General features: G+C 39.4%; 1 protein-coding gene across 3 annotated transcripts; it reads left to right on the top strand.

Moving 5' to 3' along the window:
- The first annotated feature begins 1,975 nt into the window (after positions 1-1,975).
- On the top strand, positions 1,976-22,125 carry tpd52 (tumor protein D52). 3 transcript variants are annotated; one of them, XM_034198563.1, is made up of 7 exons: positions 1,976-2,110; positions 15,335-15,462; positions 16,445-16,593; positions 17,119-17,220; positions 18,220-18,261; positions 19,429-19,480; positions 20,036-22,125. In XM_034198563.1, exons 1-7 carry the CDS (start codon positions 2,092-2,094, stop codon positions 20,150-20,152), a joined length of 609 nt encoding a protein of 202 aa, XP_034054454.1. In that variant the 5' UTR covers positions 1,976-2,091; the 3' UTR covers positions 20,153-22,125. The 3 variants fall into 3 exon arrangements, with proteins under 3 accessions (XP_034054454.1, XP_034054455.1, XP_034054456.1); XM_034198564.1 differs by lacking the exon at positions 20,036-22,125 and having other exon boundaries at positions 19,398-19,440; XM_034198565.1 differs by lacking the exons at positions 18,220-18,261; positions 19,429-19,480; positions 20,036-22,125 and having other exon boundaries at positions 17,119-17,224.
- Positions 22,126-22,363: the final 238 nt, after the last annotated feature.

Below are 22,363 nucleotides of genomic sequence, written 5' to 3'. Positions count from 1 at the left end.
TCAACTAAATATATATCAATATACATTTCGATAAAGTAGTTCATGCATATGTGCGAATTTATTGTGATAATTAGTTATAAATACACATGCTTATTAATGTCCCATTACATCTAGTAATACAATTGTCAAGAATACTACTAAGTGTATGTCACTATGATATCATAATTAAAAATGTTTATTAAACCAATATTTATTTGTTAAATAATGAATAAATAGACATGATAATATATTGAAAACACGTGACTGTAATGAAGTCATGTGGTGTGTGAGCATGTACATGATGTAGTAGAAACCTCAAGAGACTAGTTAGATATTACAGCTTAGAGTACATTTTGTCATATCAACCTGTATCTCAAGTTTCTGTTCCCTGTCATCGGGACCAGGTCCTGCAGGTGGCACTCTTTCATGTGGACACCTCTCTCTCTCTGTGTGTGTGTGTGTGTGTGTGTGTGTGTGTGTGTGTGTGTGTGTGTGTGTGTGTGTGTGTGTGTGTGTGTGTGTGTGTGTGTGTGTGTGTGTGTGTGTAGGGGGGGGGGGGGGTGGGGGTGGGTGTGTGTTTGTAATTCTTGACATAGTTGAGTGTCTAGTTTCAATGCTGTCCAATTAAGGGCTTTACACGCAGTGTGTGAACAAGAGTTGGATTTAACCCAGGTTTTGATTACCAAAGGGTGGGGGTTGCAGGCAGCCCACTGTAATGGTTAAATTCCCAAGGGTGCAATAAGGCATGTCATGTACAATTAGTATATTTATTTCGTGCTCCAGCTCATACAAGTATTGGCTTTTAACTTGTCATGATAAGCACAAAAATGCTTAAATAAAATAAACAAGTAACCCTTGTGATACGTTTCTGCAACTCTAATGTATTTAGCTCGGTAATACTTAAATTACAATTATATTATTATTTTTTAAATCACGTTGATTTTGCCTCAATTGCAGGAACAAACTTAATTTTCCAGTTCAGTGTAGTCTCTTTAAGTTATTGCCTTCAAGTTAATGTCTCCATTAAGATTGACATAGCCACAAGTTTCACTTCAACCCAGTGTCATTGACAATTGCCATAACAATACATAATTATTAATATATTTGGATTGCAAGCATTGAAATGTTATTAACAAAATGTTATCCAATAACAGTAATTCAACAAAATGAATGAATTTAAATGCATAAAAGCTAGATACATATTTATTTGAAAAAGTATCTACCACAAAAAAAAAACGTTATTTTATAATGTATATATCAAATCAAATCAAATCAAGTTTTATTTATATAGCACATTTCTAAACGATTTTTGGTCGAGCCAAAGTGCTGTACATATCATAAAAATAGCCTACAGTAGAGACACTTTACAGCAAATACAACAGCACAGATTGTTCAGAATATCAGTATGAGAAAAACGACACCCTCTATCCTTAGACCCTCACATCGTACAAGGAAAAACTTCCAGAGAAAACCCACAGTTTAAGGGGGGGAAATGGGAGAAACCTCAGGGAGAGCAACAGAGGAGGGATCCCTCTCCCAGGACGGACAGACGTGCAATAGATGCCGTGTGTAAATCGAAGAGATAATACAAAATATATATATGTTTATATGTAAGCACGTTATTGTAACTTGCACTTTATAACTATCTTAGATGTACTTTTTATTTTTGTATGATGTTCAATTTGTACACATCTTAACTGTGTTGTTGGAGGGAGCCTGAAATACTAGATATCCATTGCCTGTATTAAATGTAATTGTTGTGCATATGATCAAATGTACTTCAAAACCATAACCATTCCATATATAAAAACATTGAACTGAGGTATGACAGGTATGCACGTTTAAGTTTGAGTAATACAGTAAAATACATATGTATATAAAGAAATAATGACGTGTCGCTGTCATACAGCTCTGCGTTGTTGATGGTGTAAACCTTGATCCACGTGCTCGCCTCTGTTTACACTGCTGCGTGATGACGTCACACGGAACCCCACCCCTCACGGCGAGCTGCCTGGCAACATGAGAGAGAGAGCAGGAAGGTCTGCAGCCGTTAAGTGAAGAACCTGCTCACTCTGGACTCCAAAACTACCAGAAACCACTCCCAGCCGTACAATGGAGGATGCAGAGACAGGTAATGCATTTGCTAAAATATCTCTCAGTAACTATGTTGTCATCTGAAAAAGGTTTCGGTAAACTTGTGTCTTATATGAAAGTTAGCAACTAGCTAACTTTGCGCAGTTACAGTTGGTGCGCTGAGAACATATGCTACTGTTCACTTCAAATTCAAATACGAATGCATTTCCGTAACAATGTTTGGACTTATTGAAGAAAAATAAATATGTTGTATCAATAGAAGGACAACGGTAACCAGGGATATCACGGAAGTAGAATATTACACAGCATTTGTTTAGGTTACTTCAGTGAAATAAACGAGAAAGTTGTTATTTCCATTAAGGTAAATACTTTTTGGGCCTACTTTTATATACACTAAATGGTGAATTGGGCGTAGTTTTGATACAATCAAAAGTATTCGGTTGAAGATTGTTCTTAGAGTTGATAATGATAACACATGTAAGATCTTAAACTTTTACAAGTAGGTTACACCCATTTGAAAGATTATGTTCTCTAAATCTCCCCACCTTGGTTATACCTGTTCAAGTCAAGCCAAACTGTCTAGAATTTCGAACTTTTTTGAAAAAAGCAATGATTGCATAAAGTTGTTTGAAAGTAGCATATTCCCGTCAGTCAATGTTGGAAGGCTGTGAGGCTTGTTAGGGAGGTCAAACAGGCCTAAGCACACGTGTGGGACTGCCAAGCATTTTTAATAAAAAAATAAAAAATGAGGGGAGTGCATGATTCACAGATATGCTGTGACTGCATTGGAGCATTCCTGCGTCCTTTCCTCTCCAACACCTACTGGGACATTTCCAACCCTGCTAGGCAGCCATCTGCTCTGTTATACCTTGGCACACGTACCATCCTCCAGGTTTGTCTACTTGCATATGATACACTGTAGTTCAAGAAATTAGACATTTTCAACAAATAGAGCTTTGGTAGGATTCAGTTAATTTGATCATAATCCCTCTTCTCCTGTACTTCCTTTGCTCATACCATGACCTTGTAGTTATTGTGGAAAGAGAGGAGTGACAGAGGTCTATTTGTTCATCCCAAGGGGGTGCCAGGTAAACAAGGCATAGTCTCGACCTCATTTCCCTTCAGCAGAAACATTATTCAACCCCCTGGAGAAATGTAATTTCCTGATGTCTGCATGCTGTATTTCGTCTTTTTTTCTTTACCCCAAGGTGAAGAATATTGTAAGCACCAAGGAAAGGCTCAGCATATTTGAGATATTGACGGATGTTACCTTCTACTGGTTGATGATGAGGTGCTTTTTAATATCAGACTTAATCAGATGTGTTAGTCTCTGTGCGTGAGCTAGTGGTGACCATAGTAACAGACATACTTTACCATTTCCCTGAAGTAGCTCATAATGTTTTTTATTTGGCTTAGAGGTGTTTCCATCCATGTATTTTTCATAAAATAGTTTCTGAGTCAGTTCAGGATAAGGAGTACTTGTTTGGCTGCTTGTCTTGTGACCATGGTTCCTCTTTGTTAGTGTATGTTTCCTCTGCTCTTCCTATGCGTGCAAAGTTGTCCCTCAACACATTACATTATTTTCCGCCGTGTGTGTGCATCTTTTCTTTTTGTTTCTCTTAAAGTTGGCATATGCGGCAGTTTTGGCTGTCTTTTATGTAGCAGAAGTACACTTTCCTCCTTCCTTTTTGTCATTGTATTCCTTTTCAATATAATCATTGGAACTGATTAAGTTCTGCTTTTTATAGTCCTACTCTCATGGCAACAGGAGCAGGACGTGAAGTTCACTGTATTGTAACACATTTATGCAGGTCTCTATGGTAGCTGGCCTGGCAACATCTGCACCTGCGTCCTTGTTAATGTTTTTCCTTGAAACTGTCCCCTGAGAGAAATTCAACCTGCTCAGTTACCAGTAAAAAAAAAGGCACTTGAATGCATTACAGATCTTGTTTTTTTTATCTGTTTTTGTTAATTCAGTGTATTACAAACGGTGTTAAGGGGTTCTTCTCCCAAACATTTGTCAGTATTTCAAGTGGCACATAACAACAGCTGATAAGGACGAAAAGGAGCTAGGTTTAGGAAGAAAGGAGGTCAGTGCGGATACTGAGTTTGTCTGACTCGCTCTGTCATGCGTCTGCTCTCCTCTGACGGTGTCACCTCTTTATTTTCCCTGCAATTGAATGGATTTTCTAGTCGTAACCTCAGATCATATAGTTCCTTTTTTTTAGCTTGTGTTGGAATTTCTCTGCTTAAGTTGTAGCAGTTGAATTTGAGATTGTCTTAAGGAATAGCGTATTTGCAATGGGATATTTGTTCGATAACGGCATTGATTTTTTTTGTCATTGGTGATGTCTGTATAATTACTGTGTTTTTTCTTATACAGAATACCTTATAATATATCAACTATGTTAATTCTGAGGACTTTATGCCAGTGTCCTTGAAATTCCCGTCAAGCTTTTATTCCCTTAAATCTCACCAGAATATCTCACTATTTTCTAGCTTGTTTCTAGAAAGTCATGATCTGTAGGATCCTGGCTGTAGCATGTGCCTGGCATTTCCTGGCTCCTTGATAGAAGCATTTGCTCTTTTCTCAAATGAGATGTCCAAAAGGCAGACAGTCAGGCTTACCAATCTATCTTGTTTTTCAAAATTAGTAGTCTTATGAGATTGATCATGTGCAGTGGCCAACATTTTTGCCTTATTAGATTTCAGTAAGGCACAACTGGATGCTTTCAGTTGTGAGGAAGTCTGTGTCATGGATAAGATTCCTCCAACCATGTCGGCCTACAGCTGACTTGTTTGTGTTAGCGATGCGTTTCGCTAGAAGAAAATCATATTTTCCTAGATATCTTGAGAATCAAGTTAGTCAAATGGATGTTTGTCCTCTGTCCTGTTTTTAGACATTTTTTAAACATTCTGAAAAGTGCTTTTGCATTTTTACACGATGGAACATGTTGAAACATCATAGCTGTAATACAATAATGTTCATTAAATAAATGCTGTTCATGTCAGCATTATAGATCAAAGACAACTCGGCAGCTATCTTTATTTTGTATTTGTTCCATTGTGAGTCATCATTGAACTAAAACACACTACTCGGCTCTTAGCCTAACCAGAAAAGCTACAATTTGTCAGCAGATCTTTACATTTCCTCTCAAAGATTAAAGGGAAATCCCCTTGTCTGTTTAAAAACTTTGATCTTTGAGATGATAGTTCTTTGAATGAAAGTTGAGCTGAATGAGGTGTATGATTAAAATGTTCCCTATGTTCTATGAGCTATTTATAACCACCCTTTAAAACGTCAGCACTATGCCTAGCTTACTACTGAGAGAGTTATGAACATCACAGCTATTGCAAGACAAGTTGAGGCAAAGATAACTCTTTATAACCAGTGGGCTACACATCATATTTGTGTTAATCGTTTCATGCAATACAATGCAGTCTTAAATAGTATTTGTTACACAACTTGAAGAGAAAACTATAGTAATGGTTCACTCATATAATGCAGTAGCCATTACATTCCTTATCATTTCACTTTTTTGTTATGGAGAATGTTTCATTAACCTGTGAGATTTGGCCGAGCAGAGGTCTCACCTGTCTGGTAGCTCTGGCATCAGACGCAGTATCTTCCAACATGACACTGTCGAGAGAAACTTTGGCCCTCACTGTCAAATGGAGCACAGTGGGTGTAGATTATACATTAACAACCTTATACCTTAACAGAAGATTTCATTTGTCATTTGGTCCCATTTTTAAAACATTTTTCCATTCAGTGAGGACTTGACATTTTTAAACAAGACCTAAAAATACAAATCTCTGTAATGTTGTCTGTAAACCACCAGTTTCCAGGGCTTCTGTTCTGCTTTTACTTCTTAACTCGGTTGTTTTTAAGGGAATATTTTTGGCAGTTGAAATCTCTAATCAAGTAAACCATAATTGGCTAGAATCTACCTTTTTTATTTCCTTTTTTAAATAGCTTTGGAAAGTGACCTGGGGCCTCATTTATAATGCCGTGCGTAGGATTCACGTGGGAAGGTTGCTTACGTAGTAGAAATCCAAAAAATAGTTAAAGAAATGTTCCGACATTTTCCGATTCACAAAACATTGCGTACCGGCGAGGAAAGTGCGTACGGCACTTTCTACGCTTTTGCGGGCTTCACGTAATGCCCATATTTGCCTATAAATAGTCAAAGAAACGCCCATTCATTCATTAATTCTGACTGACTTTATGAAGAAGATCGCAGGAAATGACGACAGAACAGCTACAAAAGCATCTCACACCGTGTCAGATTTTGGTTATTTTGGGGAGGTCGAGATAAATCACATTGTTTGGTGGATGCAGTTTGAACCAGAGTAGAAGCATGGAGGTCGGATCATCACCAAAATAAATAAATAAGTGGTCCGAAAAAGGTTAATGACCAAATAAATACACATAGCCTTCCTCAGGCAGTGTGTTTGGGGACAGGAGACACCCCGTTGATGAGAAACTGTAAGAAATGATCGGGGAATCCCTCCGGAGTAGAGTCATGACGACTGGATCTGAATTATTTTTTTGTATTTGGTGGATTGTGTCCCAGCTGTCGATCAGCTGCAGCGTCTCCACTGCAGCCTGTGCGGCGTTTTTGTGCTTAGTGCGTACGCATGGGTTAGAGTTTGCGTGGAGGACCGCACATTTTCACGTCAAGTTAGTATTTTATAAATCGCAAACATTGCGTAGAAACTGGCGTACGCCATTTTTTGAGCGTATATCCCTTTATAAATGAGGCCCCAGAACATGATTAAGGGACTATGCACATGGTATAAGAATAACGCTTATACCAAGTTTTTTTCTTAAATATGTTGGATTTCAATATGTCAGACGCTTCAACGCTTCTGCCCATTCACTTTGAATGGGCTGACGTCACGCTTCGCCGAACTGCATTGTGGGAGCAAAGGGTAGCTTTGCTCGCGTAGCTCGTTTCAAAAGTAGAGCAATGTTCTACTTTTGAAGCTTCGACGGAAGCGTCAGCCAATCGAATCATATGCCAGTACAAGCTCTAGCCAATCAAACCGCTGCTTGTGTGTCCGGGGCGGGAGATTCATGTGACTGGTTGTTGGTCGAGCGTCAGACATGCCCGCCGGCAAGCTTCAACGCACGCCGCCGTGTGTAGGGGCCGTTAGTACTTTATGATAACCTTGTTTTTAGCAAAACTTTAACATTTGTAGAAATAAGCTTGCTAACTTTCTTGCCAAGATTTATAAGAGGAGAGTCAATATGAAATTAAAGCTAGCAGCCGGCTAGCTTAGCTTAGCTTGTTGACGTAGTGCCAGTGTTAAACCATCTTCCATTTACTGTACAGGTCAGTGTTTGTGTTCCCTCTGTGGTTTAGCTACTCTTTCTCCCCCCTTAATGTTTTTTCCCATGATGCACATGTCATGTGAACTTTGTGGGCTCTCTCCCTGGATCCTCAGTCAGCCATGTCTCATGATTCTTGTTTTAGGCCAATCATGTGACAGTGTATGCCATGAATAGTGAGGTAATGGATCTCATGCGGTGCTTCATTAACCAATTGAAAATGGCTGTTTGTGCCTGGTTACAGTCCGTGTGGATGGGTGTTGTTTTTGATGCTATTGTCTTATTTGGTTTATAAATCAAATATATTAAAGAATCCGTTCCAAGAACTTGCTAAAGTTGGATCTAACTTCAAAGATTGTTTTAAAGCAAATTTACCAGAAATGTTTCTTTTTAACAATGTCACATGATTCCAGTGTAAGCACTGTTAAGCAGGGCTGAAGTTTGGAATGAATGTTAAGTATTGATTTAAGTATTTATTGTGATATAAAACTTGTATTTACAATTAAAAACATTGTTTAGAAAAACACAAAAAAAGCCATTAAAAATAAATAAAAACTAGCACCAATCCTGATTGATTACCTTGAGTGTATGGAAATTATAATAAAGCTTAATTTCTAAAAATGATAGGTATTACACAAAAAAAAACTAATGTTGCTGCTGTTATATTTTCTTTCTGAATATTGCATTAAGATGTGTAAACATATTTTGTTGTGAAAAGAGGGCCTATGGGTTAGGGTGCTCTCTTGGTTTTGTTGTACATGTCAGTGTGAGACCATCTGAGAAACAAGAAGAGAGGAACGATGCTGGGGAATATTCACTGTCCTTGGTGCGGGCCTATTTGAGTGCATGCGTGCATGCTGATACTTGATCGTTTGCTTTGAGAGACTGCATGTCACTTCCTGGGCTGACCTTGCTGAATGGACGCAATGAAGCCTGACTGCAGATCAGGGCACAGCACAGTTACATTAGTTAGCCTTGCATGACCCAAATGTTCTGGAAAGTACAGAAAAAACATATATTTTTTTATTAAATCATGCTTTCTACTAGAAACTCCACACAGCTTCACTACACTATCACCCTCAGGGTACTGTTGTGCTCAGAATGTCTTTATCTCCCTCTTAACCTCGAGCTGCAATACAGTCTTGATATATACATCCTTTGTCATAAAGTTGGTGCTGGAATGCCACCAGGCTGCTTTTCCACTCCTCTGCAGCCTTTGGTACGAGCAGGTGTGCACATAATTGCTGGCTTTTGACACACCCTGAATGTCTTTAAATGCAACGAGACATGACCTATTTGTGCACATTTCCTATCTTCGTGCAGCATGAATTCCTTTCACAGCTATCTCTCCTATAAGTATGACACATATAAGTATGACATGGCACTCTCAGATTTTGCATGGTGGGAAATGTGATTTAATGTATTATGTGGTTTGCTGGTTATAACCTGTGTTGTTTGAGTAAGAAATAATGGCAGTTAAATTATAATAGAGGTTGATTGAATCGAGTTGGTTTAACAATTAGTGAAATAATTATGAGCTACAGTATTTTGAACACTTTTTAAAAATGAAAATCATAGTTGCTGACCTAATATTTACACACATATAAAGCCACATGTTCTCTTTAGTCCACATAGAGCACTTTTCTTCAAGTAGCGTACACACAATACCAAGTGTAGCCTCTGGCATGCTCTCCCCTCCATTAGCACTGACTAGCATTACTGCTGCTCCAAGCCGGACCGGCCACCCCGGATTAGCGCTTTGCCGTAATCTGGGACACTGCAGATTACACTTTTCATCTAATGCCCACCACACATCATGTGACCAGCCCACACAAATGGGACCTCTTGTATTCCCTCCTTGGATGACAGGCTTGTTGACAGAAAGTGAGTGAGGGAGGGAATCGACAGAGAGACCTGAGAGTTATTGAAACCCGGAGTGTAATGCAATATCTCTGCAGCTCTGCTAACAGTGGCTAACATCTAAAAACGACGCTGATTGTGCAAAAGGATGTTTGAAGGATGGATTGAGCATTGACCTTTGGGATTACGGTGCAGAGGCAGGGTGTGTATGGAGAGAGTGTGTGTGTTTAACAGCTGCTTGAAGATACAGGTAACTTATTAACAGCAAGAAAGGAGCAGGGAGTTCACTACGCCTCGGCCTGCTGCAGAATGGAAATCCAGCTTCACTGTGCTCTCACCACCTGAAAGCCAATAAACACCATTTCACACACTTGGATATTGCGTTCCCTCACACACACACCACAAGAGTGCAGAACGCTGTAAACAGGGAGTGAGCACGCGCCGGGATCACATGCAGGCAATCAGCACTCTGCTGGCTGTGCTGTGGTAGTGGTGGGGGTGACGGTAGGGAGGTGGAAGTCACTCCGACCAACAAACCCTCCAGGCTGTAAACATGGAGCCCCTGGAGGAGTACCACTCGCCCTTTGACTTTGAACAAGGAGTGAACGCCAGCTACCTGTACCTCTCGCCGGCCTACAGCGACACGCCGCCCAGCTCGCCAGCAGTCAGGACCAGAGGTAATCACAAGGAGATGGAGAGGCCGGCGGGCGGAGGATGTGAGGACTTTATATGTATGTGTGTGTGTGTTTGCTGGACAAACACTGGTTTGGTTAATTGGTTACGAAGAATTTTGGGGAACAGAAAAGCTGTGTGTGTGATATTTTTGGTTTCTTCCAATTACCGTTTATCTCGTTTAGTTTTAAGACTTCCAGACTGTTTTATTATAAATGATTTGAACTTATTTCTATTTGTTGTTGTTGTATAGATCTGATTATTTCATTACACAACTCTTCTAATGCACCAAGACTGTCTCGACACCTTGTACTGTTTCTTTCATTTGATTTAAAAATGACTTATTATTGTTTATTATAACAAATAGGATGTATAATTTCGTTTGAAGTGTCTTTGCCGACTCAATCAGTCAAATAGATGTTTGTGTCTTTGTAATTGAGTATGGAGGTAATATGGAGGAAATCGGATCATGTTTATATTTTTGATTTGACTTTCTTAACTCAATCTATTCATACATTATTTGAATAGACTGTATTATAGACCACTTTAATGATCAGAAATACAGCATGGAATCGAGGGCAAACCATTCCACATTTCTTAAAGCTGCTTATTAGTGTCAAAAGTCACAATTACAAACTACTAATTATGAATAGACCCAAGAGCTTGTAACTTGCATGTGCTGACAGTTTGTCAAATCTTTCGTTCAGACAGCTTTATAGCTTTAAGTTTATTTCTCATTAGTTGTTACCCTCTTCCTATCTCATCGTGTGTCTGCTTTGATATAGAAATGTTATTGATTGGGATAAACCCCTTGAGATGCACCATGTCGTTTTCAAGGGGGTCCCGACAATAGCAAAAACTTACAGACATACATAAACAAAAAGACAAAATGCAAAACATGACACACAAGACAAACCACATACAGTCTGTTAAGTGAAATTCAAGCAATGCACGCAATCATTACAATTTGAGACAGTCAAGCAAATCAGTTTCATCAATATCAGTTATAACAAGTACAGACCAGTTGAAAGTGAGATAACAATGCATGTTTAAATATACCCAATGATGCAAGAGATCTAATAGCAGCAGGTAAAATATTCCAGTCAGTTGGGGCTTTAAACATGAACGCTCTTCTGCCAATCAATTTTTTTGCAGAGGGGACAGAGAAATACATCTGAACAGAATGTCTAACTTGATGAATTGGTGAGTAGGGTACAAAATACTGCTTTAAATAAGGGGGATAGTTAAGATAAATGCATTTAAATATCAGCTGAAGCCAATGCATGTGTCTTCTTACATTTAAAGAAGGCCATTTAAGTTGGTTATACATTGTGCAGTGATGTGTACGAAAAGGACAACCAAGAACAAATCTGCATAGTCTGTTGTAGGCTATGTTGAGTGGAGCAAGATCTGATTTATGTGCATTTTGGTAGACAACATCACAATAGTCCATAATCGGAAGAATAAGTTGAGAAGCAATTCTCTTTCGGACACTGAGCGTAAAACAATTGCGAGAGCGGTGTAAAACACTGATTCCGTAATTGACTTTTTGTATTACATGCTTTATATGTAGTTTAAATGAAAGTTCAGAGTCTAGCCATACACCAAGATATTTAAAGCTATCAACTTTATGCAGAGAAGTGCCATCCTTACATGTTATTACTACATTAGGTTTGGATTTGAGCTTCTGCCTGGTACCAAAGACCATGGTATAAGATTTTGTTTTGTTAAGCAGTAGTTTATTGTGTGATAGCCAGTCCTGTAAGATATTAAATTCCGATTGGAGAGAGATCTGAATTTGTGAAAAATCTGATTTGGATGTATATATGACAGTGTCATCAGCATAAAGGTGAGTACAACAATTAATGAGACAAGAAGATAAATCATTTATGTAAATAGAGAACAGAAGTGGGCCCAGAGTTGATCCTTGGGGTACACCCTTTTGTTGGATCAACAGGTCAGACTGTTTTCCATTAATTGATCTCAAACCTACACGGCGTACATTTGCTGCTCAGCTACCTCCACACTCGCACATACAGATCTTGCATTGCTGCCTGAAGAAATATATTTCAACATTGTAAATTGGAGGTATTCAGAAAGGTGTACACCGATAAAACTGTTTTTGTTTTTTAAGTAAAAGAGGACAGATGGAAAGTGAATGACATAATTGAGTCACTGAATGTGCGTCTGTTCATTAGGTGTGTGTGTAAAGCCTCTGCTGTATCATCAGTGATGGGAGGAGAGGGCAAATGTAAGACATGAGAAAGAGATATGAGGGTTTGAGGGCAGATGATGTGTGATGCTTCAGAGGAACAGCGGGGGGTGGGTTGGGGGTTTTCATCCCTCTGTTAATTAAACAGTAATGCCCATCTCTATTTCCTCTGTAAACGATTTACTGATTTGTAGTCAGGTCCCATGCATGTTTTAACTTGTAAATGTTTTCACTTGAGACATATTTAATCATCACTTCGTATTCCCACGGTATTAATTAATGTTGGAGCGAGTAATGGCACAGCCCAGTCCTAAGATCCTGTTTGCTGTGAGGAAATGTCTCTGTATTCTTTGTGGAAATATCATTTAGCTTCTGGTATTTCTGTCTCAGTTATAGAACTGGGTGTTTTGAGGAGTGATATCAAATGGAGAAAGGGTGTTTCCAATGAGGAGTGAGATGGAGGATTGGAGAAGATTATATAGGGTTTTGTTAAGGGGGGAAAAAAGTAATAAACAGTGAAGGATCATAGGATGGATAGAGCACACTGACATTTGTAATCATGGAGGGCTGTGAAAAACTGCTTTACATCCTAATATTTTGTTACTGCTGTTTATCTTATACGTCTCCTTGTATGAAGATGTTGTTACCTTAACCCAGTGGTTCCCAAAGTGGGGGGCGCAGAGGCATGACATGGGGGGTGCGAGAGACCAGGAGGAAAAATAGTTATTACAACAACAACAAAAAATCATAATAAAAAAAATTATTGATTCGAAAATAATATGATACATTACTATTACGTCTGGGTCTCTGTGTTTCATTAAAGCTCGGCTCTGTGTTTGTGTGGAACGAGCCATTTTGTGTGCGTGAGCGAGCGAGAGAGAGAGAGAGAGCACCGGTACCGGAGATCGTAGTTGTTAGCTTCTGGTGCTAGTGAGCTACGCTAACGGATATAAGTAGTTTTTTCAACAACAAGGTGGAGGAGAGTCCTTTCCTGTCAGACTGAGAGACTCAGTGAACTACAGGACTCTGAGTGTTTAGAAAGTTAACTTTAGTCTAAGTTATCTCAGTGGGTCTCAAACGTTTTGGTCACCATTAATGTAAACAATTATTTCCGAGGCACACGTTTATATGATCATTATAGATATAAAAAAATAAGAGAATAAATGAAAAACAGGTATGAAATACTATGACAGTAAAAAAAGAATAAAGTTTAAAAGGGTGATTTGTAAAATATCCATAAAGAAAAAGTAAATATGTTTACAGTTCTGTTTCATATGGGTGAAGAGAGAGGTATCCATAGATCTCTTCATTTTTCTCTCAAAGTGCACCAGATTGATGCATTTAACTTCAATATTTAAAAATAAATCTTCCCGGGGGTGCCCCCCCCCTATGTGAGGTCCACACACCACCTATAAAAATAGCACTTTACCCCTGCTTACACCTATATGCCTCGAGCCTTCATTGTAACTGTCACACTGTGTATTTGCGCGGGGAGTGTTGCAGTAGAAAATTCCACTGTAGCGCCCGGTACATTAATGGGAAACCCTAAATGTTTGAGCACCCTCTATGAAACGTCAAGCTACCCCACAGCACCCCCAAAATAAATCTCTGGCGCCGCCACTGAGCCTGACTATTTGTGTTGGGGGGGGCCCGACTTTTTCTCCAAAGGGGGGGCCTGACAGAAAAACTTTGAGAACCACTGCCTTAACCCATTTCCACTCGTATTGCTAACCTTTGCTAACCATCGGCTGGCTGGTAGCCTAACATATTTTACAGACATACACGAGAGTGTTATCAATCTTCTTTCTAACTCTTGGCAAGAAAGTGAACAAGCATACAGCTAATTACAAAAAATGATGATTAACCAACTAAAATGACCAGACAAATGCAGAAAAATATGTTTTTGTAGGCAAATGAAACAATGTTATTTAGCGCCCTACGGTATTCAAAGGAACAATCCAAATGTTCTTGCTAGTATCATGTTACTTGTGGTTTCAAAAGTTAAATTACATTTACAAGGTCAAGGGTTTAATGAAATGTACTTTCAAGTCTTTTGGCCGTACATCAGGCTGTACTGCATCTGGTAATAGCACAGTAGAGTCCTAGTTCTTTTCTCTAGCAGTTCCTTTTTTCTAATTCCCCCCACAATGATTTATTCAACTCCAGGGTTTCCCCTTTATTCATATACTTTCCTATTTCTGACTTTATTTCTACATTTTTACTTTAACAGTGAATATTTAAAATGATAAAGAAAGAGCAGATAAGAAGAAATGGACTCCAGAGGCATGTGTGTGCAGGGTTCGAGTTATAAACTGAGCTCTATGGTTTTTTTTTTTAACTAATGCGCGCGCACGCACGCACATGCACACACACACTCAAACACACCCACACACACACACACACACACAGCCCTACTTGTTACAAACTTAAATATGAAAAGGTTCAACTACGCACACACACATCATCTCGGCTCGCGCAGCACGCTCACAGGCATAGATTGCGCAATAATGTATTGAGCAGCTTGGAAGTGCAGTGCAGGCATATTGTCATTCAAGGGATGCGTAGTTCTTTTGGAAAACATGTTTTTCTTTTAGCCTATATCGTTAACGTAAATAATACATTGACACATGCATTATTTGTGATCAAAATAATGGTTGTTGGTAATGTATTAGCGACCCCCACAGATGTATGATTTCACTGCGTCCTTGGGAGCTCAGCTCCCATTGGCTCCCACATAACTCGAACCCTGTGTGTGTGTATTCCCCGCTCATCTCTGACCCATTATATCCTCACCTGCTCTCTCCCGCTGTCTGAGCCCAGGATGGCTCCATCTAGAAAAGTCTTTGTATTATTGATGCAAAGCGGCCCCTACTGGGCATCTACATCAAGGATGAGTGTTCACTGTATACTGTATGTGTGAGGAGTGAACATATGACTGTGAGAGGGGGGAGGTGTGGCTGTACGGTAGAAATGAAACCTGTTCCCTCTTTGATACCACCCATCATCAAACAGCAACTTTAGCATCCTTTACTTTCCTTAAGCTTATTTCCTCCTCCTCGTCCTCCAGGGGAACAGCATGTCAGCTGAGCAGGGTTTGACAACCAACATCAGCTTCAAAGCAGACATGACTCGCCAGAGAGAGTAATACGGATGGATCTAATATTTTCTTATTTGACCTCCAGGTTCCCAGCTACATCCAGTCTCAGTCCCTGAGGTGGGAGAAGATGCAGTGACGTCTGTCAGCCCCTCTCCTCCTCCCCCAGGCATGACAGAAGAGGAGCAGCAGGAGCTACAAGAAGAGTTGGCCAAGGTCAGGAGGGATCGGGGATTACAGAAGTCTTGGTTCACGGAGTCAAGATCAGGTGTTGGACCCGATCCAGATAGTGGAGAGGAGTTTTAAAAGCAGGCTCCATTATGTTCACCACAGCTTTCCATAACAACAAGATGCTTATTTCAGTTCCCTGGAGTGGCTCAAGCCACTTACCTTGCTTCAGATGATTGATGTGTAATTCCCATGACAGCCAGTATTTCCAGCAGCTCTTTTGTAATGGTGGCATCTTGTTTGCTGTGATTCAACAGGACGGAAAAAATGGAGTACATAAGTTAAACTCTCTTAAATCAAAGAACCTGAGCTGTATGTGCCTTTATTTTTTTAAAGAGCTGCCACATTTTGAGCAGCTTCAACTTACTGGGAAACAAACTAACTTGATGCTTCCTGGCCAATCAATCAATTATTTGATCCATGAAATGTCAGAAAAAAAACAAATCCCAGTAACCAAGTTGACATTTTACAATGTCATGTTTTATTAGACTAACATTCCAAATCAAATAATCTACAATGTTAAACATGAAAAAGCAGAATATTTACAAATTGAGGAAGCTGAATTCATGTAAATCTTGTTTTAATTTTAATTGTGTATCCCAATAGTTACTTATTTATCTCAACATATTGTCTCTATTTGGAAATAAACAGTTGATAATATTTCACCTTCACTCTCTTTATTTGGTTAAACGAATATAGTCAAGGTTAAACATACCATGGACATCTAAACTTCAAAAAAGCGTGTGTGTGTGTTTAGGACACATGGTTCCGTGCGGGGGATCTGATAGCAATTATAATGGCAGCTTTTGTTTGTGTGTGTGTGTGTGTGTGTGTGTGTGTGTGTGTGTGTGTGTGTGTGTGTGTGTGTGTGTGTGTGTGTGTGTGTGTGTGTGTGTGTGTGTGTGTGTGTGTGTGTGTGTGTGTGTGTGTGTGTGTGTGTGTGTGTGTGTGTGTGTGTGTGTGTGTGTAGGTTGAAGATGAGATCCAGACTCTGTCCCAGGTGCTGGCAGCTAAGGAGAAGCAGCTGGCGGACATTAAGAGGCAGCTGGGCATCACACCTCTCAACGAGCTGAAACAGAACTTCACCAAAACCTGGCAGGATGTCACCACCTCCATCGTGTGAGTGCCCACCCACCACAGCATGCTGCCGTCTGACCTTACAGCACACTATATTTCACTAGATACATTTCACATCTTCCCTTTTAGATTATAGGCAATAACATCTCTCATGAGATAGCTCTGGTAGTAGCTTGTCCTCTGACCTCATGACACACAGCTCTATTATACAGCATTTCTTCATCATATACATCTTCTTTGATCATGTTTTATACATTTCCGCACTGCATGCCTTGAATACATGGTTTTAATCCGTCAGCGCTGTTGAGAGGAGGCTCTTTCTCCTCTGAACAATAACAAAAAGGATGTCAGTGCTTTTGACAAGCTGCCTGTAGCACATGTGAAACCGTTTGATGGGTTTTAAATGAGGAAACGGGGAGCATTGTGATGCTTTCAGCCTTGTTAAATGAAGAAGACATTGAGGTTTAGTTCACATCTTGACGCTTCTTTTCAGTCTTTGATCTCTGTGTCTCTTCTAATCACTTTCATATCTTCTCGTTTTGCTTCCCATTCTCTCCTCTCTCTCAGCTATAAGAGGACCTCTGAAACTCTGTCCCAGGCGGGTCTGAAGGCCACGGCGGCGTTCTCCAACATGGGCTCAGCCATCACCCGGAAGCTGGAGGATGTCAGGTGAGTCAGACGGGAGACTTCAGTGAGAATATAAAAGGGAATAAAATGTGTAAAGCACCATATCTCTGAGGGACAGCAGTATCTTTGATGAATCGCCCTTCAAAGTGCTGGTTATATGGACTGTTAGAATCAGCCTTAATATACTAATGTCTTCTTTAGTTGCTTTCCTATAGTCCAGCGGTTCCCAACCTGTGCATTGCAAGTGGGCCGCCAAATAATTTGCAAAACATTATGATTTGTGTGGAAACATTTCATTATTAAGATTTTTTTTTATCCTTTCTCTTTCTTGAAAGGATAAAAAAATGTCATCAATCAAATTCGACCGACTAGCCTGAAATAGTCATATCTACGTATAAATGTAGAGGTTATTAGGTGTGTTTGTGCATACAGTACATAGCCAATGTATGGGGATAGATTAAATAGATACACTTTCTGTCCTTAAATCCTACTTTCAAACTACCTTCTTCAATATCTACCAATAAACATGATATTTTCTGGTAAAACAAGGCTTAAAAAAACAGCAACAGATTGCTCCATTGGAGATAGAGCTCCAGATATAGCCTTCACCCCCCAATCCTAATCCGTTTTCTCCCCTGTCATCCTCCTTCTCTGGGGATTACTAAGCTGCAAATAAGATTATTAGCCCCTCAAAGCAGCAGTGTGCGGAGAAATGCAGTCTCACGGATGAGCCTCCACACAGAGACCGTTTTGGGGGGTGGGTAGTGAGGATCGACCTGACAGGGGTCAAAGAGGGGGGATGTGTGAGTGTGTAAGGGAGAGTGTGTGTGTGTTTGTCGACAAGATATCCCCCCGTAATACGCAGGATTAGCACACACCCACTGTGTTAATACACAATCAATCTTAATGGGATAAAGCAGGATTTATAGGATTAATGCACTTAGAATACTCACTGATTGAACATATAGAAGATGAATGTTCTGTTGTGTTTGAACATGCAAGACTAACGTCCCCTTTCTTCTCCATTATGCTGTCGGATAGTATGCGCTCATTGCAACACTCGGCTAGTATGCCTGTCATGAGGTAAGAGGAAGTTTGTGTTGATGTGACAGGCACACAGTGGAGCCCTCTGAACTATAACTGTTGAATTAAATATGATCCAGGAAAAGGCTGCACTGTGTGCTTTGGATCAGTATTTCCATTTTATAACAAGGTCCTAAGTATGTAAGTTGAGTTTGTCAAAGACGACCAATGCTAATATCTACCATGAGCTATCTAGCTGCAGCTTTTATAATCTTAGCTTGACAGACCTCTTTCGTCCAGTTGACAGCAGCCTTGCAAAAATATGGAGATAAGGCAGCATCCGTTAGCTGCTTGTTTAGACGTCCGCATTCAGGAAGACGCTCGGTCCAGGGTACTATATATTCCTTTCTGACTAAATGTTGAACTCAAAATTCCAGATATGAGTGAATTTGATGAAGTGTAGGTCTAAATGTGTCAGATTAGAGTGTACATCCTTTTCATATTCAATTAATTTACGGATTATTACCTGAGCAATTGATTAAATAATGAATTTAGTCTATAAAATGTATTTCAAACTATTTAAGGGCTGTCTTCAAATAGTTTGTTTTGTCTGACCAACAAATACATTTAGTTTTCTGTCAAAGAAGACTAAACATGTTGATATTTGAGAGGTTATAAAAACTGAACCTACTCAGTTATCCATATAGTAGCTGATTGACTATTGATAGGCTAATGTATAATTCATTTCAGCACTATACAAGATAAAAACAAAGTAATGCAATCATGCAAACCATTCTGACCTCAAAAATATCACAGAACATTAGCATCCATCATGTTTCTGCAGCTCTCCCTCTAAGGTCTGCCTAGATTTATTAAAGTTGTATGAAACAACATTTCGAATGCTACAAATCGATATTTATGTTGACTGTTAGCTCCTCCCATCCTGTTCATTCTTGACTCTCATGGTTGTGTTTTCATGGAAATCAACACCTCTTGGCATCTTTCTGGAGAACAGAATAAAGCAGAAATGGGTCACTTTAAAATCCTACATTGTCTGTATTGAGTATCAGATGACATGACCTCTAAAGGTGTGTTATCCTGCTCCTTCTTCCTTCTGAAGAGGTGACTTGTTCATATTTTGCTGAAATTGTATTGATTGAGTATATAAGCATCTCAGATTTATTCAAATACTGTAGATTTTGTGTTTTTTTGTGTTTTATTTGACAGGAATGCAGCACCAACCTTAAAGTCCTTTGAGGAGAAAGTGGAGACTTTGAAGGTGACATTTTCTTTTTTTCAGACACGCCTTACAAAACGTTGGCAGCTGAACTAATGACTATAAGGACTTATAGTATTTCACGGGAGTGTAAACAGGACATTTCACTCATTTAGTTTCATTATATTTGTGTGGAAATGTGTGTTGCCTTTTAGCAGCTTAATGAATTCTTATAGACATGGTCAGATGCTTTGTATATTAACTGAAAACATAACCATTTCAATTAGTATGTAGTAAATCTATGAATAGCTTTATCTAATAATCCCAAAGTGGAATCCAGCAAACTGAAACACTTATACAGCAATATTTAGCTAGCGTTAGCCACTTTAAGCTACTGTTTTAGACCCCCAAATGACACTGGCAGCAGAATACCTCAGTCTATTAAACTACATGATTGTAAAAGGATGATGTTATTATTTTTATTTAAATCGATGTATTTAAATCTTAGCCCCCAGATAAGGCTGCTTAGTGAACCTTGTGTTTTAAAGAATTTAATTTGTTTGTATGTATGTATTACTTTGAGTTACTGAATAATTCTTCCTTGTCTTTCTTCCTCAGGCTACGATCAGTCCCCCAGCCTCCTCCAGTAGCCAAGGCGAACAGGCGGGCCCCTCCAATGAGACTTTGTCCGGTGTGCCTGAAGGCTCGCCCCCCCAGGAGACTCCAATGAACTGAGACCTGCCTGACCTCCCAGCCGCCCCTCCTCACTTGACCCCATCACCCCTGGACCGCCAACACTCGCCCCCTAAACCCTTTGTGTGCCAGTCTCCCTTTTATTGGAAACAAGTGACTTACCACAGCCTGTGATCTAATTGTCTGGTCTCTTTGTTTGACACGTGCGCTCTCTTGTTATCTTGTGTGGAAACTGAAAGCATGGGATGGGTGCAGGCATGGGTTCTCGTGTCGACCAGACGTATTTGAGTCTACTCTGGCTCGCTGTGGGAGAAATACTCCCTGCTGTAGGACCTCTCCTTTTCTCCCTATTTATCTGCCTTTGTCTTACCAGCAACACTCAGATGCCAAACATGTTTGTTTTTCTTTGTCAAATTAACACTGTTTAACATGTTTTTGAGTGTAACAAAACAAAACAAATATAGAAATATTACAACATTGACAAGAGAAAGATTTATACCAAAAAATACATTATTATAAGCACTTGTTTTGTCTAACTCCATTTTGTGGCTGTTTTTGGTTTACCATGGGTTACCATTTTGGGGCCTAGATCATTTCCGTTTTCTTTGTTAAAATTAGGACAACGCACAGTCCTAAATTAGTCTAACACTAGTGTCATATAGGTACCTTTTGTATACTTTACCCCACAGTACTGAGCCAACAATACTGTGTGTCACAACTGCAGCCACCAACTACAAAGCTGGTATTTCAAAACACACTTCAGAATAAAAACCTTTCCTTTTTCCATTGTTAAGAGTCAGTCAGAAAATGGGCTCCACGCTCATATAGTTACAGGAAAACAGCAGCAGAGCAAACACAGTCGAGGTTCAGCCTTGACCCAAGGTGAGAGTGAAATAAATGTGTCTCTTTCAGAGCCAGAGTCAATATTTAAACACTAGTCCATTGTTTCTGCCTGGGAGGCAACACCTAGTCTCTCCCCTTTCTGTCGATAAGCAAGGCAGAGACTCCCGTGGCAGTTTTAGTGTTTACTTTTATAGAAGTATTGAACTAAATTTCCCTTAGTGTTCAAGTTTGACATTGTTATTTTAGCCATGGTAGCAGAATGGCTCTATAAATGGTAGCAGGCTGTTTGGTTAGTCCAACACTGAAATATCTTAATGATTGGAGGAATGTCATAAAATCTTTTACTAAGTCATTCATTCCCTTTTGGGGATCCCTTAACTTTTAGTTCTTGCACCATCACTATGTCTTAATTTCTCCAATCCTTTGGTTCATTAAAACTATACAGGATTAAAAACAGTATTAAAAAAAAAAAAGCTGCTTTCAAACAGACCAAAACACCTTTTCTAAGTGTTTCAATATGGTTATATCAGCAGTAGCCTTAATCACATAACACTTTTCTTGAGTTGGCTTTAAATCTCATGCTGCTTTAGATGATTAAATATTATAATCTATTTCACTAAATAGTTACACTCAAAATAGTTTTTTAATATGCACAAGGCTTTTGATGAAGGTAAGCCAAGGTTTCCTCTGATATACAGATTGAGGACACAAACATTTCTAACACTTCTCCTGTTACGATGGGCAGGACCAGCCTGGTACAAATCTTCCCCTGCTGGTGTTCAATCGCAAAACATGAATGTGAATCAACTCTCCCATTTAATCATTAGTGTAGCAGTTGGCATAAGAAACTAGATCAGTGTCCCAGGAAAACGCCAAATACGGGCTTTCTGCTGTTAAGATCTTGTTTTCGCCAACCATCACAAAAATGTGTTTGCTATTCTGAGTTGACAGTCATGGATTTTTAACAGTACAGTATCTCCTATCCTCATGTAACATCACGTTCTAGCCATGACCTGGTTCCCTGAGAGATTTAGTTACAGCCTTGTATCTTAGGCATGAGGGTTTTATTTGCATTTAGTCATGCAAACAGTGACACACACGATTTGTTTGTTCTTTAATTGGAACCATGGAGTGAAAACATGCACTCTAATTAAAAAATACCTCTGAAGAAACCTTGTTCTGAGTCTTTGTAACAATAAAGGTGAAATGGGGATTTATTCACATGCATGGGAAGTTCCTCAAATGCAACATGCCACTGCTTTTTGAAGGATGTGACATTCTTTTTAACAAATCAGTGTGTCTACTATCAGGAAACACATCAGAATTAATTCACAGAAGGTCCAAACATGTGACTGTATGCCTTTGAGGACAAAACAAACCTCTACAGCTGCAGAGCCACATTTGAACACA

The sequence above is a fragment of the Gymnodraco acuticeps genome, unplaced genomic scaffold (genome assembly GCF_902827175.1).
Source record: "Gymnodraco acuticeps unplaced genomic scaffold, fGymAcu1.1, whole genome shotgun sequence".
NCBI classification, from domain to species: Eukaryota; Metazoa; Chordata; class Actinopteri; order Perciformes; family Bathydraconidae; genus Gymnodraco; species Gymnodraco acuticeps.
The sequence above is the reverse complement of the archived record's forward strand: the minus strand, read 5'-3'. Positions and strand labels throughout refer to the sequence as shown.

Excerpts from the sequence above, each read along its gene's own strand:
- tpd52 (XM_034198563.1), top strand. Across the intron at positions 16,594-17,118 it reads GATGTCACCACCTCCATCGT|CTATAAGAGGACCTCTGAAA; the intron begins GTGAGTGCCCAC and ends CCTCTCTCTCAG. Across the intron at positions 19,481-20,035 it reads AGAAAGTGGAGACTTTGAAG|GCTACGATCAGTCCCCCAGC; the intron begins GTGACATTTTCT and ends TTTCTTCCTCAG.